General features: G+C 36.8%; 1 protein-coding gene across 1 annotated transcript in view; it reads left to right on the forward strand.

Annotated features, from left to right (window-relative positions):
• The first annotated feature begins 5,909 nt into the window (after positions 1-5,909).
• The window catches only part of LOC133650779 (transcription factor 7-like 1-B), a 38,216-nt gene continuing 23,292 nt past the window's right edge, over positions 5,910-20,833 (forward strand). The window contains exons 1-2 of the mRNA XM_062048421.1: positions 5,910-6,092; positions 19,795-19,872. Of these exons, the coding sequence (XP_061904405.1) occupies positions 5,928-6,092; positions 19,795-19,872 (243 nt within the window). The 5' untranslated portion in view covers positions 5,910-5,927. The remainder of the gene's footprint in view (positions 6,093-19,794; positions 19,873-20,833) is intronic.

Here is a 20,833-nt window from a genome sequence, read left to right on the forward strand (position 1 = left end):
TTTGTCCATGTGATCAGCAGCAAACTTTAGACGAGCCTTAAGGTGTTGCTTCTGGAGCAAGGGCTTCCTTCTTGCATGGTAGCCTCTCAGTCCAAGGTGATGCAAAACACGCTTGAGTGTGGACACTGACACTTGTGTTCCAGCAGCTTCCAATTCATTGCAGACCTGCTTTTTGGTGGTTCTCGGTTGACTCTTGATCATCCTGCAGCAGCAGGTGATAGCTTGCGTTTTCTTCCTGATCGTGGCAGTGACAAAACTGTGCCATGCACTTTATACTTGCAAACAATTGTCTGCAGTTTCTCTTGGGACCTTAAGCTGCTTTGAAATGGCTCCAAGTGACTTTCTTGACTTGTTCAAGTCAATTAGTTTTTTCAGATCTGTGCTGAGTTCCTTTGATTTTCCCATTGTCGCGTTTGTAACCGAGTCTAATGACTGCATCACATGAGCCCTATTTAAATGGGCTCAGAGAAGTCAACAGGTGTCGTCAATCATAATCACCCACATGAAGTTAAGAGGCCATGCCATGAAGCTAATTTGATTTGATTGTAACTTTTCTACATCACCAACATTGATAATGTATGTTGCTGTATGTATACTTTTAACCCAGCAGATTTGGTCACATTTTCAGTAGACCCCATAATAAATTCATAAAAGAACCAAACTTCATGAATGTTTTTTGTGATCAACAGGTATGTGCGCCAATCTCTCTATCACAAAAAAATAAGAGTTGCAGAAATTATTGGAAACTCAAGACTGCCATGACATTATGTCCTTCACAAGTGTATGTAAACTTTTGACCACGACTGTACATGTCCTTTATAACTGACTTTGAAACAACATTGCAAAACAACATTGTAAATTGAGACAACGTTTATGTTCAACGTTGGAGCCACGTTGTTGGCTGGGAAATAACCAAAATGCAATGGTCAAATCAACGTCAGAACCCAACATTGATTAAACGTCATCAAAAAGCGTGTTGTTGGAGTTGCTCAACGTCAGGACCTGATTCAACAAGGTCTCAACGTTGTTTTAATGTCTTGTGCCTGCTGGGATGGTTGTAAGTATAGCTACAAAATGAATCAGAAATTACTTACCAGTTACTCAGTACTTTAAGTTGTTTTTTTAACGTAATACTTACTCTTACTCAAGCAGGCCTGGCCCTCCCTATACGTCAGGCCTGGGCAATTATTTTGACTCTGGGGCCAAATTTAGAGAAAAAAATCCAAACGGTATATCTATTTTTAGGAACACTAATACAAAACCTCACAATAATGTCTGATTGAATGCTAAAAATGTTATGACAGACCGCCTTAAAAACAGAATGGAATAGACATTTATTTTACTGAATGAGACACCCAGAATGTACATGAAAATAAAGAATGTGTGATTTACAATATTAACTATGAACGATAAAACACTGAATATTCACAACATATGGACGTCACACCCCCTCTCCATCGACATATTTTACAATCAAGCGAAACACAACAAACATGCAACAAACACAGCGAAATATGAACGCCAAAGGTAAAATAAACAACCCACCTCCAAACTGATATATCTTATATATCACTAAGCTTTAGAATTTTGTTGTAAAAATCTCCTTCCGTGTCTGTCCCTGACACCCGCATTTCAGGCTGGCCGCTCTGGAAACACTCTGTGGAAACACTCTGTGGAAACACTCTGTGGAAACACTCTGTGGAAACACTCTGTGGAAACACTCTCCACCCACACTGCTTGGTGCCTTGTCTGAGCTGCTGTGACTTAGATGACCATAGTAACTAGTACATCATACAAAAGTGCAGATTCTAACCATTTAAATACTTTGTATAGTTCAAGACTTACGGTAATTTGAGAACATCACTGCACATCATAATGGCAGCTACAGCTTCCATCTTAAAGATCTAAAAAAAATATTCGAGAATGTCCGGCGGGCCAGATTGAAAAGCTCAACGGGCCTTAATTTGCCCAGGTCTGCTATACGTAGATGACGCACTGATCGTCGTGCCCTGCGATCCATGAGGGGCCTCGTTCTGCGTAAACAAGCGCATGTAACGGTAAGTTGTTTATGTTTTTAATGTTTTTAGCTGCGCATATGCTAACATTAGACCTGTTATAACATCATACAAGACTGTAATTGTGTAATTGTTTTAAGTACATGCCGTACTATAGTGTCTTTGTCGCACACACCAATACGATTGTAATGCAAGTACCATTAAATACAAAATAAATCAGAAGTTACTCTAGTACAGGGGTGTCAAACTCATTTTACCTCAGGGGCCGCATGGAGGAAATTCTGTGCATACTCGTGCCGGACTATTAAAATCGTGGCATTAAAACAAAAAAATTAAGAAAACTTCAGATTGTTTTCTTTGTCTTATTTTGGCCGAAAAATTGAACAAACACATTCTGAAAATATTACAATGAAAATATAGAAAAAACTACAGGCAGCGGTAAAGTTTAGATCCATGAAGGAAAAAAGAAAGTGAATTAATGTTTATAACTGAGTACATTTATATATGCGTAAAAATTAGTTTTCTTTCGTATTATTATTTTTTTTATGAATTAAGTCAGTGTTTTTCAACCTTTTTGGAGCTAGGCACATTTTTGTTCATTGAAAAAATGCAGAATACATAAAAAATGTGAAACTCGGTAGTTGATATTGACAGTATAAAGGTAATTGTTGCAATTGTTGGATATGAATTCAAACCATAACCAACCATGCATGACTATAGCTCTTGTCTCAAAGTAAGTGTCACGACCTGTCACATCACGGTGTGACTTATTTGGAGTTTTTTGGTATTTTCCTGTGTGTGGTGTTTTAGTTCTTGTCTTGCGCTCCTATTTTGGTGGCTTTTCCTCTTTTGTTGGTATTTTCCTGTAGCAGTTTCATGTCTTCCTTTGAGCACTATTCCCCGCACCTGCTTTGTTTTAGCAATTAAGGCTATTTCAGTTGTGCGGACGCTATCCTTCTTTGTGTGGAAATTGTTGTGTGACGATCTGTCACTTCATTTCTGTTTGTTTCCTTGTATTTGTATTTACTTTCTGTCAGTGCTCTTATTTTGTTATATTTCCTGTTTGTTCCGCTGAGCGCTGTTTTTTCTCACCTGCCATTGATTGGCAGCTGGTCCACACCTGCTGCCAATCAACATGTATCCTATTTATGCTTGGTCTCGAGCACTCCTCAGTGCTCGATGATAAACACTCTATGTTTGGAACATTTATGCAAGACTGCTTTATTTTCTGTTTTTGCATGAGATTAAAAACTCATCGTACCTGCTCTCAGCTCTCCTGGTTCTTGCATCTTGGGGTCACAAAACGGCAGCCATGCGAGTTCCTCACATGTTGATTGTCATGTACTTTGTGGACGCCGTCTGCTCCACACGCTGTAAGTCTTTGCTGCCGTCCAGTATTCTGTTTTTGTTTACTTTGTAGCCAGTTCAGTTTTAGTTTTGTTTTCCATAGCCATCCCTAAGCTTCAATGCCTTCTTTAGGGGCACTTGCCTTTTGTTTATTTTTTGTTCAAGCATTAGATACAACATTTACAAAGCAATTAGCTACCTGCTGCCACCTAAGGATATGGAAGAGTATTACACGGTTACTCTACCGAGCTCTAGACAGTACTGACACTCAACAACGGCACTTTATTTGCAGATTATAATTACTGGTTTGCATAAAATATTTTTTAACCCAAATAGGTGAAATTACATATTTTCCCACGGCACGCCAGACTGTATCTCACGGCACACTGGTGGCACAGTGGTTGAAAAACACTGACGCTTATGACAACCTTTTTCCAAAACACAATATAAAATGTGAGATATAACAGGATAATGCATACATTTATCATTTGTTTTCAAAACGGTTACAAAAAAGTGGGACCCCAAAAATGTACTGTGGGACCCCAATTTTATGACTTGATGGGGTCAAAGGACCCCTTTGGAAAATTCCTAGCGCCGAACACTGATGGAGTATTGGTCCGTGCAAAACAGCAGCAGGCGGCTGTGGCCTGCGGGCCGGTTTTAATACTAATCAAATACCATCCCGGGGGCCATAGATCATTAATTCGCGGGCCGAATCTGGCCCGCGGGCCTTGACTTTGACACCCCTGCTCTAGTATTTTCACTGAATATTTACTTTAACTCAAGTAATTATTTGGATGACTACATTTTACTTTTACTTATGTCATTTTACTCTAAAGTAACTGTATCTTGATGATAAAGTGCCTTGAATCCTTGATTGCTGACATGTAATGTATCCGGCTCCCCCCAGGGCTGCGTCCTGAGTCCGCTGCTGTTCACGTTGATGACTCATGACTGCTGCGCCAGGTCCACTACTAACCACATTGTGAAGTATGCGGACGACACAACAGTAGTGGGCCTCATCCGTGACAACAACGACATGGACTACAGGGAGGAGGTGAAACATCTGGTTGACTGGTGCAGAACCAACAACCTGGTCCTAAATGTCAACAAGACCAAGGAGATCATTGTTGACTTCAGGAAGCACCAGTCCAGCCACGCTCCACTCTACATCAACGGCACAGCGGTGGAGATAATAAGCAACACCAAGTTCCTGGGGGTGCAGATAACTGACAATATAACCTGGTCCCTACACACCGGAGCTCTGGTAAAAAGAGTTCCGCAGCGCATGCACTTTTTGCGTCGGATGAAAAGAGCACAGCTCCCTCACCCCATTTTCACCACATTCCAGAGGCACTGTAGAGAGCCAGCATCTCTGTCTGGACTGGAGCCTGCAATGCCTCAGACTGGAAGTCTCTCCAGAGAGTGGTGAGGACGCTGGAAAAGATCATCAGGACTCCTCTTCCTCCTATCCAGGAGATCGCAAAAAGCCGCTGCCTGACCAGGGCTCAGAAAATCTGCAAAGACTCCTCCCAACCCCACCAAGGACTGTTTTCACTGCTGGACTCTAGAAAGAGGTTCCGCAGCCTCCGAAGCAGAACCTCCAGGTTCTGTAACAGCTTCTTCCCTCAGGCCGTAAGACTCTTGAACGCATCATAATTATCCCCTCAACTCCCCCCAAAATGGATTAACTCACTGGAATAAAAAAGACAATATAACATACATCCATAAACGTGGACGCATGTGAAAAAGTGCAATATATTTATCTGTACAGTAATCTATTTATTTATTTATATATATTTATTTCTTTTATATATATATATAATGTATATATTATTTATATATATTTATGTATTTATATATGCACCTTATTGCTTTTTTTTATCCTGCACTACCATGAGCTTATGTAACGAAATGTCGTTCTTATCTGTGCTGTAAAGTTCAAATTTGAATGACAATAAAAAGGAAGTCTAAGTATAATGTATTACTTTATCACAGTCTATGCACAATTTTAAAGCCCAAATAATTAATGGTTACGTTTTTTTATTGAGTAAATTATCACTTGCATGGTATCAAATTTGGGGAACACATCTTCTCAAATTTAATGAAAAATAATACAAATGTCTATCATTTTTTTATTGTCATTTCCAGACAAAATATCATAAAGATAAAAAGGTTTGTATTTACAGTTCATACATGATTATTATTGTATGTTTTTCTGAAATAATGAATGGGTATTATTTAATATGTCTAAAAAAAAGTCCCGCTCATGTGATCAATAACGATAATACCGTTGTGATGTGAATTGTGTGTGCGTGTTTATCAATAATGCGCAGAAGTCCGCTGCGGACGGCCGGCGCGTGACGTGCGCGCCGTGTCGCGTCATAATTACTTTACGTGATGCTAAGCGGTTGAAACGTGGGCGTGTAATCACACACGTTTTCATTATGTAAAAGTTGATGTCAGCGCCGACAAAACTCTGTCGAGTCCGTCATTCCATGTGTGCGTGCTCACCTGCACCTGAGATGTGCTTTCAGTCCGGAGTGACACAGCTTGTGTGTGAACATGGATCAGATGTGGTCGGGCTGTGATCCCAGGGACGTGCGCTTCAACTACCAAACTTTGCCGCGCTTTGGGGAGCAAGGGCCGCCCGCCATTGCTGCTCCCGACATGTTCAACATGCAGCCAATGTACATGAACAGTACTGCGGGATACTACAACCACGGACAGGTAATACTGCACTTACTTTGACATATATGACATTCACCTTGCATGCACAGGTGAATGTGGCACTGGTGCACTGCAATAATTGCATAATTACACTTCAACACAGTAAAACCCTGCACATGTGAATACTGCACTATACTGCAATCATTAAATCATAATTATACTTCAACATAGTACAACCATGCATAGGTAAATATTGCACTATATACTGCAATCATTAAATCATAATTATTCTTCCACATAGTACAACCCTGCACAGGTGAATACTGCACTATTATACTGCAATATTCTGCAATTATTTCATGCACAGGTTAATACTGCACTATTATACTTGAATATACTGCAATCACGAGATCATAATTATACTACAGCCATGCACAGGTAAATACTGCACTATTATACTGCAATATTCTGCAATTATTTCATGCACAGGTTAATACTGCACTATTAGACTTGAATATACTGCAATCACGAGATCATAATTATACTACAGCCATGCACAGGTAAATACTGCACTATTATACTTCAATATACTGCAATCATTAAATCATAAGCTGCACTACTATAATTCAATATACTGCAATCATTAACTCATAATTAAACTTCAATATAGTACAACCCTGCACAGGTAAATACTGCACTATTATACTGCAATTCACTGCAATCATTATTCATAATTATAATTCAACATAGTATAATCATGCACAGGTAAATACTGCACTATTATACTGCAATATTCTGCAATTATTTCATGCACAGGTTAATACTGCACTATTTTAGATCATAATTATACTACAACCATGCACGGGTAAATACTGCACTACTATACTCGAATATACTGCAATAATTTAATCATAATTATATTTTAATATAGCACAACCATGCTTAGGTAAATACTGCACTATTATACTGCAATTTACTGCAATCATTAATTCATAATTATACTTCAACATAGTACAACCATGCACAGGTAAATACTGCACTATTATACTGCAATATTCTGCAATTATTTCATGCACAGGTTAATACTGCACTATTAGACTTGAATATACTGCAATCACGAGATCATAATAATTATGATCTCGTGAGTGCAGTATATTCAAGTATAATAGTGCAGTATTTACCTGTGCATGGTTACGAGATCATAATCATAGTACAGCCATGCACAGGTAAATACTGCCCTACTATACTTCAATATACTGCAATCATTAAATCATAAGCTGCACTACTATACGTCAATATACTGCAATCATTAACTCATAATTAAACTTCAACATAGTACAACCCTGCACAGGTAAATACTGCACTATTATACTTGAATATACTGCAATCATGAGATCATAATTATACTACAACCATGCACTGGTAAATACTGCACTATACTATACTCGAATATACTGCAATAATTTAATCATAATTATATTTTAATAAAGTACAACCATGCTTAGTTAAATACTGCACTATTATACTGCAATTTACTGCAATCATTAATTCATAATTATACTTCAACATAGTACAACCATGCACAGGTAAATATTGCACTATTATACTGCAATATTCTGTAATTATTTCATGCACAGGTTAATACTGCACTATTAGACTTGAATATACTGCAATCACGAGATCATAATAATTATGATCTCGTGATTGCAGTATATTCAAGTCTAATAGTGCAGTATTTACCTGTGCATGGTTGTAGTATAATTATGTCATAATTATTGCGGTATATTCAAGTCTAATAGTGCAGTATTTACCTGTGCATGGTTGTAGTATAATTATGACATAATTATACTACAACCATGCACAGGTAAATACTGCACTATTAGACTTGAATATACTGCAATCACGAGATCATAATTATTATGATCTCGTGATTGCAGTATATTCAAGTCTAATAGTGCAGTATTTACCTGTGCATGGTTGTAGTATAATTATGTCATAATTATTGCGGTATATTCAAGTATAATAGTGCAGTATTTACCTGTGCATGGTTGTAGTATAATTATGACATAATTATACTACAACCATGCACAGGTAAATACTGCACTATTATACTTGAATATACTACAATCACGAGATCATAATTATACTACAACCATGCACAGGCAAATACTGCCGTATTATACTTAAATATACTGCAATCATTAAATCATAAGCTGCACTACTATACGTCAATATACTGCAATCATTAACTCATAATTAAACTTCAACATAGTACAACCCTGCACAGGTGAATACTGCACTATTATACTGCAATCATTATTCATAATTATACTTCAACATAGTACAATCATGCACAGGTAAATACTGCACTATTATACTGCAATATTCTGCAATTATTTCATGCACAGGTTAATACTGCACTATTAGACTTGAATATACTGCAATCATTAATCATAATTAAGCTATAACACTGCACAGGTGAATACTGCACAATACTGCAATCATTAAATAATAATTATACTTCAACATAGTACAACCATGCATGGGTAAATACTGCACTATTATACTGCAATTCACTGCAATCATTATTCATAATTATACTTCAACATAGTACAACCCTGCACAGGTGAATACTGCACTGTTATACTGCAATTAACTGCAATTATTTCATGCACAGGTTAATACTGCACTATTAGACTTGAATATACTGCAATCACAAGGTCATAATTATACTACAGCCATGCACCGGTAAATACTGCACTATTATACTTTAATATACTGCAATCACAAGGTCATAATTATACTACAGCCATGCACAGGTAAATACTGCACTATTATACTTCAATATACTGCAATCATTAACTCATAATTAATCTTCAACATAGTACAACCCTGCACAGGTGAATACTGCACTATACTGCAATCATTAAATCATAATTATACTTCAACATAGTACAACCCTGCATAGGTAAATATTGCACTATTATACTTCAATATACTGTAATCATTAAATCATAGTTATACTTCCACATAGTACAACCATAAACGGGTAAATACTGCACTATTATACCACAATTCATTGCAATCATTAATTCATAATTATACTTCAACGATGTACAACCCTGCAAAGGTGAATACTGCACTATTATACTGCAATTCACTGCAATCATTATTCATGATTATACTTCAACATAGTACAATCATGCACAGGTGAATACTGCACTATTATACTGCAATATTCTGCAATTATTTCATGCACAGGTTAATACTGCACTGTTAGACTTGGATATACTGCAATCATGAGACCATAATTATACCACAACCATGCAGTTAAATACTGCACTATTATACTTCAATACACTGCAATCATTAAATCATAAGCTGCACTACTATACTTCAATATACTGCAATCATTAACTCATAATTAAACTTCAACATAGTACAACCATGCACAGGTAAATACTGCACTGTTATACTTGAATATACTGCAATCATGAGATCATAATTATACTAAAACCATGCACAGGTAAATACTGCACTACTATACTTGAATATACTGCAATAATTTAATCATAATTATATTTCAATATAGTACAACCATGCTCAGGTAAATACTGCACTATTATACTGCAATTTACGGCAATCATTAATTCGTAATTATACTTCAACATAGTGCAGTGCTATTAGACTTAAATATACTGCAATCATGAGGTCATAATTATACTACAGCCATGCACAGGTAAATACTGCACTACTATATTACAGTGTACTGCAATAATTGCATTATAACTATATTGCAATATAGTACAACCATGCCCAGGTAAATTCTGCACTATTATACTTTAATATACTCCAATCATTGCATATTAATATACTCCAATCATTGCATATACTTCAACGATCATGCATGCACAGGTAAATACCGCACTATTTTACTGTAATCATTGCATCATAATTATACTTCAACACAGTACAACCCCGCACAGGTAAATACTGACCTATTATACTTGGATATACTGCCATCATGCACAGGTAAATCATGCACTATTATACTTTAATATACTCTAATCATAGCATGTACTTCAACATAGTACGATCATGCATGCGCAGGTAAATACTGCACTATTATACTGCAATTTAGGGCAATTGTTGCATCATAATTATACTTCAACACAGTGCAATCATGCACAGGTAAAAACTACACTATTATACTGCAGTATTCCGCAATCAACGCATCATAAATACACTTCAACACAGTACAACCCCGCACAGGTAAATACTGCATTATTATACTTTAATGTACTTCAATCATTTAATCATAATTAAATTTCAATATAGTACAACCATGCACAGGTAAATACTGCACTATTAGACTTGAATATACTGCAATCATGACATCATAATTATACAACAACCATGCACAGGTAAATACTGCACTATTAGACTTGAATATACTGCAATCATGACATCATAATTATACAACAACCATGCACAGGTAAATACTGCGCTATTATACTTCAAGATACTGCACTCATTTCATCATAATTATATTTCAATATAGTACAACCATGCACAGGTAAATACTGCACTATTATACTGCAATTTAGGGCAATTGTTAAATCATAATTATACTTCAACATAGTACAACATGCAGAGGTAAATACTGCACTATTATACTTGAATATACTGCAATTATGAGGTCATAATTATACTACAACCATGCAAAAGTAAAGACTGCACTGCTATACTTCAGTATACTGCAATAATTTCATTATAACTACATTTTAATATAATATCATCATGCACAGGTAAATTGTGCACTATTATATTTTATATACTCCAATCATTGCATATACTTCAACATAGTACGATCGTGCATGCACAGGTGAATACTGCATTATTATACTGCAATCACTGCATCATAATTATACTTCAACACAGTACGATCATGCACAGGTAAATACTGCACTATTATAATGCAATATTCTGCAATCAACACATACACTTCAACACTGTACAACCCCGCACAGGTAAATACTGCACTATTATACCTAAATATACTGCAATCATTTCATCATAATTATATTTCAATATAGTACAATCATGCCCAGGTAAATCCTGCACTATTACACTTTAATATACTCCAATCATTGCATATACTTCAACATAGTACGAGCATGCATGCACAGATAAATACTGCCCTATTACACTGCAATATTCTGCAATCATTAAACCATAATTATACTTCAACATAGTACAATCATGAACAGGTTAATATTGCACTAACATATTTCAATATACTGCAATCATTGCATCATAACTATACTCCAATGTAGTACATGTCCATGCAAGGACAGGTAAATACATCACAATTGCTCATTCATATTATATTCGATAGATCACAATTACTTTTCAATATACAGTATAGTCGACCATGTAAGGGTAGATTAAATACACCTGAGTACTGATTCACCATAAAATAAATATGACCGCGAGCCCAATTATACTGCATCTTAGTACTACAACTATGGACAGTACTTGGACAGTATACCATAATTATGATGTATTTTTTCATATATTCAAGTATATTTATGAAAAAATACATTGTTATTATACTTGTACAATATTTATGAAAAAATATATCATAATTATACTTGAAGTCAAAAAGGTAACACTTCATCAAATGATTGTATAACAATTGTCTTGTACAGTTCAAAGTTTGCAGCTACACTTTATAGCACTTTTCTGTTGTTGTTGGTTTTGTTTAACATTGTCCACGTATTTTTGGTATCAATTAAACATTTCCAAGCATAAAAATGGCTTGGTGAACTAAATATATTAATATAACAATAGAATTGACCACTAGATGAGATAAAACCAATCAGGTTCAGCCTCAGACAGCATTCTTATATGTGATTAAAAGAGTGTAAAGGTGACTAAAGGGTGTTGTTTTGTGACTGGAAACGGTTTTTATGCTCTAGCCATGAAAATCCACCACGGTCAGGCCCTAGAGACTAATTAACCGATGAACAAGGGATTACTGTACATACAAGTTTAAAGTTATTTGACGTGTACTTAAGTACACTTGGTGTAAACTTGACGTGTATATTGTTGTATTGAGATGAAATACAATACAATATAAAAACTGACAATTGTTTTGCTCACTTTTTGAACTCACAAATTCTCAGGACTTTTTAATACTTTCTTTTTAGAAGGATGACCTCTACAAAGACCAACCGGTAGATTTCTTCTAAGTTTGTTCAATTGTTTTACTATTATAAGAAAATGCATGAAAAAACAAACAAGAAAATCCACAAACAAAAAAAGAGCACAGTTGTAAATCTATTTAGTTAACTCCTGGCCCAATGGTGGCAGTGTTGTGCATTACAAAGAGGTGGAAGCATCATCTGGCATGTTAGCTGTTTTGCAGCTCTGTACATTTCCATTCTGCTCATTTAAAGGGCTTTTTAAATGATATTGGATCCCGGTGTGGCTTTATATTATATTTTAATAAAATACTCCATAAATGCAGAATGCAGATGTGTACATCTGCATTCTTCTCCTTTTAGCTCAATCACTCAAGACAGCCTTTTGCTCCCCGACTACGTGTATGTTGTGGCAACTGGTCAGAGGTCATTATACAATAAAACAAACAACATTATTTCAAAGAATGATTCAAATTACATTAATGTAAAATATATCAAATATATGATAACATAAATATTAATTTATTAATATAAATGTATTTATATTATATTATGTATTATTCAATCATATATTTTTCATTACATTGTATAGTGTTTATTTATATATGTATTTCCACCAGGGACCGGTTTATTGTATGTATTATTTGTGACAGATAAAAACAGCAAAAAAAATGAGCATGAAAAATCAACACACCATAACGTTGAAGTAGTGGGAGCCATGGGTGTTTCTTTGTGAAGAGATGGTCCCCGGCACATTGATGGCATATACCAGGGGTCACCAACGCGGTGCCCGCGGGCACCAGGTAGCCCGTAAGGACCAGATGAGTAGCCCGCTGGCCTGTTCTAAAAATAGCTCAAATAGCAGCACTTACCAGTGAGCTGCCTCTATTTTTTACATTTTATTTATTTACTAGCAAGCTGGTCTCGCTTTGCTCGACATTTTTAATTCTAAGAGAGACAAAACTCAAATAGAATTTGAAAATCCAAGAAAATATTTTAAAGACGTCCATCCATCCATCCCTTTTCTACCGCTTATTCCCTTCGGGGTCGCAGGGGCGCTGGAGCCTATCTCAGCTACAATCGGGCGGAAGGCGGGGTACACCCTGGACAAGTCGCCACCTCATCGCAGAGACTTGGTCTTCACTTGTTTAAATAAATTGATTAATTTTTTTTACTTTGCTTCTTATAACTTTCAGAAAGACCATTTTAGAGAAAAAAATACAACCTTAAAAATGATTTTAGGATTTTTGAACACATACCTTTTTACCTTTTAATAATAATAATAATAATACCTGGGATTTATATAGCGCTTTTCGAAGTACTCAAAGTCGCTTTACATGTTAAAAACCTATCATTCATTCACACCTGGTGGTGGTAAGCTACTTTCGTAGCCACAGCTGCCCTGGGGAATTCCTTCCTCTTCTTTCCTGACAATTTAAATCAATGTTCACGTAAATTTATTTTTTTTATTGTAAAGAATAATAAATACATTTTAATTTAATTCTTCATTTTAGCTTGTTTTTTCGACGAAGAATATTTGTGAAATATTTCTTCAAACTTATTATGATTAAAATTCAAAAAAATGATTCTGGCAAATCTAGAAAATCTGTAGAATCAAATTTAAATCTTATTTCAAAGTCTTTTGAATTTCTTTAAAAATTTTTGTTCTGGAAAATATAGAAGAAATAATGATTTGTCTTTGTTAGAAATATAGCTTGGTCCAATTTGTTATATATTCTAACAAAGTGTAGATTGGATTTTAACCTATTTAAAACATGTCATCAAAATTCTAAAATTAATCTTAATCAGGAAAAATTACTAATGATGTTCCATAAATTCTTTTTTTAATTTTTTCAAAAAGATTCGAATTAGCTAGTTTTTCTCTTCTTTTTTTCGGTTGAAGTTTGAATTTTAAAGAGTCGAAATTGAAGATAAACTATGTTTCAAAATGTATATGTCATTTTTTTCGTGTTTTCTCCTCTTTTAAACCGTTCAATTAAGTGTAAATATCATTAATTATTAATAATTACAGAGTTAAAGGTAAATTGAGCAAATTGGCTATTTCTGGCAATTTATTTAAGTGTGTATCAAACTGGTAGCCCTTCGCATTAATCAGTACCCAAGAAGTAGCTCTTGGTTTCAAAAATGTTGGTAACCCCTGGCATATACTATATACCAGTGTTGGGCCGCGAGCGCCCCCTAAAATGTGATATATCTGTTTTTTCAGCTGTGGTCCCCATAGGCCGCAGCGGTACTAAGTTATAGTACACTTTTCCACCACTTGTGGCAGTAATGACAATACAAACAAGCAGAAGAAGTCTAGAGTGAATGTCATAGAGAAATTTCTTAAGCGCAAAAATTATGACAAAATTTGTGAAGCTGTATTTTCATTTGCACTTTAATTTTATTGACAGTTTAGTTAAGAAACATTTATTATAAATGTAGTTACTTTATTTTAGCACAACATCATACATATTGTATGTAAATGTATCGTTTATTTGGCTAGTACTTATTTTTCTAATCAGCTTGTCCTAAACCCAAGGTTTACTTGAAGTTAAAGTTAAAGTTAAAGTACCAATGATTGTCACACACACTAGGTGTGGTGAAATTTGTCCTCTGCATTTGACCCATCCCCTTGTTAAATTAATGATAATCTTTGTGATTAACACATGCTTTTATATCATTTGTCAAGGTAGTAAACTGTACGTACTGTAGGTTACATATAAGTATTGAATATGATCAAAATCAAGAATAAGATTACTAATTCAGTGTTAATATTGGAGTGGCAGGGCCCCTCTGTAGTGGAAATGTTGGGTCCTGTGGTCAAATAAGTTAACCCCTGCGATATACACTGACCCTGCAGATGGAATTTAGCCTTTGGCTACAATCTGGCACATTAACATAGTATATGTTCATTAAATGGGCAGCACGGTGCTGCATGTGCCTCACCGTTAACCACGCTATACTGTTGGAAAAGGTCAGAGCAATCACATTTAATAAAACCTCATGGAGCTGGATGCAATCTTACTTGGAGGGGAGGGAGCAGGTGGTAGAGGTGAACGGCACCGTGTTCCCCCCCTCTCAGTGAGTTGTGGAGTCCCCCAAGGCAGTATATTGGGGCCTTTACTGTTCCTAATATACATAAACGACTCGTCATCGGCATGTGACTGTGAATTGTTCTTGTTTGCGGATGACTCGGCCTTGCTGGTATCAGACAGGGACAAGTCACAGGTGGAGAAAATCCTCAGTGCTGAACTCTGTAGAACTTGCACCTGGCTCGCTGACAACAAGCTATCCATACACTTGGGTAAAACGGAATCCATTCTATGTGGGTCCCACATCAACCTTAAGAAAGTCAATTTCACTATAAAAGTAGGTGACATTGTTATCACCAGGAAAGATGAGGTCACCTACCTAGCTTCCATTCTAGAGGCTAATCTTTCCTGTAATAAAATGGCAACCAAGCTAATCAAAAAGGTCAACCAACGAACGAGATTTCTCTACAGAATCTCCTCTCTGGTCAACAAAAGCACCATGAGGATTCTGGCGGGAACTCTCGTTCAACCCTTTTTCGATTACGCATGCACCTCCTGGTACCCTAGCACCTCCAAAACCCTCAAATCTAAACTCCAAACATCCCAGAACAAGCTAGTCAGATTACTTCTAGACCTCCACCCCAGATCACACCTCACTCCTACCCACTCCTCCAAAGTGGGCTGGCTCAGAGTGGAGGACAGAGTAAAACAACTTGCACTGAACCTAGTCTATAAAATCCACTACACCTCCCTGATACCGAAGTACATGTCAAACTACTTCCTTAACGTAAATGACCGCCATAACCACAACACCAGGGGGAGCTCCACTAACCACGTTAAACCCAGATACCGAACTAACAAAGGTCTTAACTCATTCTCTTTCTATGCCACATCAATGTGGAATGCGCTCCCAACAGGTATAAAAGAAAGGGCATCTCTATCCTCCTTCAAAACCGCAATAAAAGTTCACCTCCAGGCAGCTACAACCCTAAACTAACACCAGGCCCGGCCCTAACCAATCTGGCGCCCTAGGCAAGATTTTAGGTGGCGCCCCCCCACATCGGCAGTGAAGTGTATATACTCACAAGAAACCGAATAGCTTTGTCTTTGACCTTTTTTTTTACTTAAAGAAAGCAAATTAACAATCAGAATTGTTAACAAGATAAAAAAAACTATGGATAAATAAACGAATACAAAAAATAAAAAATGAATATATGAAATACAATATTTTTTACATACATAAACACAAAATAAAACGTGTCAACAAGTTGCATAAAATAAATTAAAAATACATTATAAATAAGACACTGCACAAAACAAGATATCAAACCAGTATGACTTTAACAACTATATTACAAAAAAAGGGGATCCAACAGAGTTCTCTATTTGTGCTTTTTAATATTGCATTAACTAGAATGACTTACAAATTACTGTACACCAGGGAGTACTGTAATTACCTAAAGTTACATTATTATTTTCCATAACAATTTAGCCCCCTCGACAATATTAACCCGACGTTAAAACAGAACTAGCTATTTATTGATTAGGAATTGCCAAATCATGTAACATTGGCTTAATGCTAAAGGTTACTATCACATTCTGTAACAGACAAATAATTTCATGTAGGCTAACGTTACCTACCTGCTACCTCTGTCTTTTTCTCCTTTCTCCTCTTCTTTTCTCTTTTTTCTTCCCTGGGCACCTGACAGTTTTGGCCGTTTTGACATCTTGTGTTGATTTTTTTGATGTGGTGACGTCTAAAAAGAGTCATGATACGGGAAGGGAGGGGGCGCACCGTGCGGGGGGAGGGGGGTGCGTAATGTTGTAACAAATAATATTTCTATTAAATAGGCTTTACTTTGCATTTTAATTAACGTGGGATTATTTTATGTATTTAGAAATAATAGTACCAACTTTTTTATTTTTTTCCTCCAACATTTGTGGCACTGGCGTGCCGCCCCCTGATGGACGGCGCCCTCAGCATTTGCCTATACGGCCTATGCCACGGTCCGGCCCTGCTAACACCCTCCCCGGATTGTTAATAATCAAATGCAGATACTTTTTCTTATGCCTTCTGATCTCTCTCTCTCTCTCTCTCTCACTCTCTCTCTCTCTCTCTCTCTCTCTCTCTCTCTCTCTCTCTCTTCTCTCTCTCTCTCTCTCTCTCTCTCTCTCTCTCTCTCTTCTCTCTCTCTCTCTCTCTCTCTCTCTCTCTCTCTCTGCCCACTACTTGCTGTCCATATCCTACCAAGTCAGACCTACACTGTTCCAATATCCATTTCTCTGTTCTCAATTGTTGATGACTGATGATAACAACCAAACCTAACCTCCCCACCCCCACCCCACCCCACCCCACCCCGGATTATAAATAATGTAAATAATTTAATGTGATTATCTTGTGTGATGACTGTATTATGATGATAGTATATATCTGTATCATGATATCAATTTAAATGGACCCCGACTTAAACAAGTTGAAAAACTTATTCGGGTGTTACCATTTAGTGGTCAATTGTACGGAATATGTACTTCACTGTGCAACCTACTAATAAAAGTCTCAATCAATCAATCATCAATCAATCACAATACGAAGGTCCTGAGTAGTCCTGGGTTCAATCCTGCGCTCGGGATCTTTCTGTCTGGAGTTTGCATGTTCTCCCCGTGACTGCGTGGGTTCCCTCCGGGTACTCCAGCTTCCTCCCACCTCCAAAGACATGCACCTGGGGATAGGTTGATTGGCAACACTAAATTGGCCCTAGTGTGTGAATGTGAATGTTGTCTGTCTATCTGTGTTGGCCCTACGATAAGATGGCGACTTGTCCAGGGTGTACCCCGCCCTCCGCCCGAATGCAGCTGAGATAGGCTCCAGCACCCCCCGCGACCCCGTAAGGGACAAGCGCTAGAAAATGGATGGATGGATGGATGTTCATTAATGTGCATTGTCCCATGTGCTATAACAAATGGTGACTTCCTATCAGGAGTTGTAATATACATCTATAAACAAGCTTATTGGTGTGTTTAGTGGGACAGGCGAAAGTTAAGTCGGAGAAAATACTTTATAAATTAAGGAATGTTTCTGTGCGGCCCGGTAGCAAATGCGTCACGGACCGGTACCGGTCCCCAGACCGGTGGTTGGGGACTACTGATATACAGTTAACACTTGTGTACCTGACCCTGGTATATTAATATCCGATAAGTAGGAATTATTGTTTACGACCTTCTAATCATATTTTTACATTGCAAGAGCTCTTTAGATATTAAAAAATAGTCACCTTTATATCCTCCTTTAAGCCAATATAGTAATGCTGCATGAGGCTGAGCCAATCAGTGGCTACGATACTGAATAGTGTGCTCTTATGGGTTTGGTCTCATCTAGTTGCAAATACAGACGTTTTTTAGTTCATTTAGACATCGTTCTGCTTAAAATGCTTAGTTTATGCTGAAAATACATAGAATATGCTAAAAAAAAAAAAAAAAAAGGCACACAAAAAATCAGTTATATTTAATAACAACTTTCTATTTTCTGGACATTTTGTTTTTTGTGTTGCATTTAAAGAAAATATCCGAATGAGATTTTTTTAAAAACTTTTTTTTAATCTCGCAACCTTTAGCTTTACAGATGCCACTCCTGCTGTTCAGGCAGTGTGGGTTGTAGTAAAGTCTAGTGTGATACGGGGTGATATCAGTCATAGTGAAAGGTAATTACAGCCACTAAGATACCCATGCATGATAACTTACATCCTTAAAGGCCTACTGAAACTGTCATGTCTGTGTGATCATGTTTTGTTTTAGTCATGTTCGGTTTTGTTTTTGGACTTTTTATGCACTTTTATTTGTCACCATAGCAACCATTAGTGTCACCTGGTTCACATTGTCATGTCACGCACCTGTTTCACGTTTTGAGTCACGCACCTGTTTTCACTGATCATGTCACTATTTAAATCTGTCTGCTTCTATTGTTCGTCCTGGCGACATCACATTCATGCTCCACATTATCTACACACCCTTATGATCCATGCTGCTCTTTTTCATGCCCTTTTCTCGTCAAAATAAGTTTTCTTTATTCAGCCAACAGTTAGTGTTTTTTGTTTCATTGTTCATAGTTTCTGCCTTTGTGCAAGTTTTGTGTTTATAGCCAAGTTTTGCACTTCCGCCTTTGTGCGCGCTTTTTGTTTTCATAGTCAAGTTTTGACCTCCGCTGTGAGCGCCTTTTGTTTATTCTTTTTTTGAATGTTTATATTAAATCATGTATTTAAATTGACGCCTTGCCCGCGCCAATTTTCCGTTGCCTTCCGGAGAAACAAAACCCAGGGACCAAGTCTTGACAGTACTGTCAAGTCTTGACAGTACTGTCAAGTCTTGACAGTACTGTCAAGTCTTGACAGTAGGCCTTTAATAGTTAATTAGTTGATCAATGAACAGATTAATAAATGACTGGCAAATGTGAATATTGTGTTGAACCTGAATTTCCCGCCATGTTGCCATGATGTCACGTTATTACAGCTTTCTTCTCATCCACAGCAGGTACCGTATTGGTGGCCTGTGCAAAACTTTGTCCCGCCAGCATCCGTCAGTTTTGCTGCAGCACCTCCACAAATGGTAATAACCCTCTGTACCACACACACACACAAAACAGAAAAAAATACAGGTGGTCCTCGGTTTACGTATCAGTTCCATTCCTACAAATGTGATACCTAAATGAACATGAATACATACCATCTTTATCCTTCATGATGGTCACGTTTGACTAGAGACGCAACCATTGTTGATTTCTCTAATTTCACTTTTTTCCTTCACACTGCCATCAGAAGAGTCTCCAGGCAAACATGAAGGGCAAAAAGTTAACTAAAGACAACCAAAATGACGTCTTTCGTCAGTGTTTTGACGCACAACTACATATTCTTCTGCTGCTAATCATTGAAATGTCGCAAACCAAAAAGTTGTGAACTGAAAAGTTGCAACACTAAATGTTGTCGTGGCAAGAAATGCCTCAGCATGAAACGTCTTAACTACTACAGGCCGTAATACTAAAAGTCTTGACACTAAAAGTGACAATACAAATCATCGTAGCACTATAAAAGTCATTAAAAAAAATGTAACACCAGGACTGCCTGTTGAAGAGGACACATGCATGCATTTTGTATCGAAGTCCTACATGAATAACCACAAAATAACCGGACAAAAAATGTCATAAAATAAAATGTTGTAACACAACGTCCTCACTCTTGAAGTTGTAACAAAGTCATGCTACCTAAAGTAATAATAGTTCAAGTTGTAACACAAAACACTAACACTTTACGGCGTAACACTAAACGCCGTAACACTAAACGCCGTAACACTAAACGCCGTAACACTTAACGCCGTAACACTAAATGCCGTAACACTAAACGTTATAACACAAAATGTCGTAACACAAGACATAACGCGAAACATTTTAACGGGAGGACCGCTTGTTGAAGACACATTCATGTATTTTGTTTAGAAGTCCTATCTGCATTACTACAAAATCGTCGGCGCACAGAATGTGATAAAACATGAAATGTAATAATAAAAGTCGCAA

The sequence above is a fragment of the Entelurus aequoreus genome, linkage group LG05, assembly GCF_033978785.1.
Source record: "Entelurus aequoreus isolate RoL-2023_Sb linkage group LG05, RoL_Eaeq_v1.1, whole genome shotgun sequence".
NCBI lineage: Eukaryota > Metazoa > Chordata > Actinopteri > Syngnathiformes > Syngnathidae > Entelurus > Entelurus aequoreus.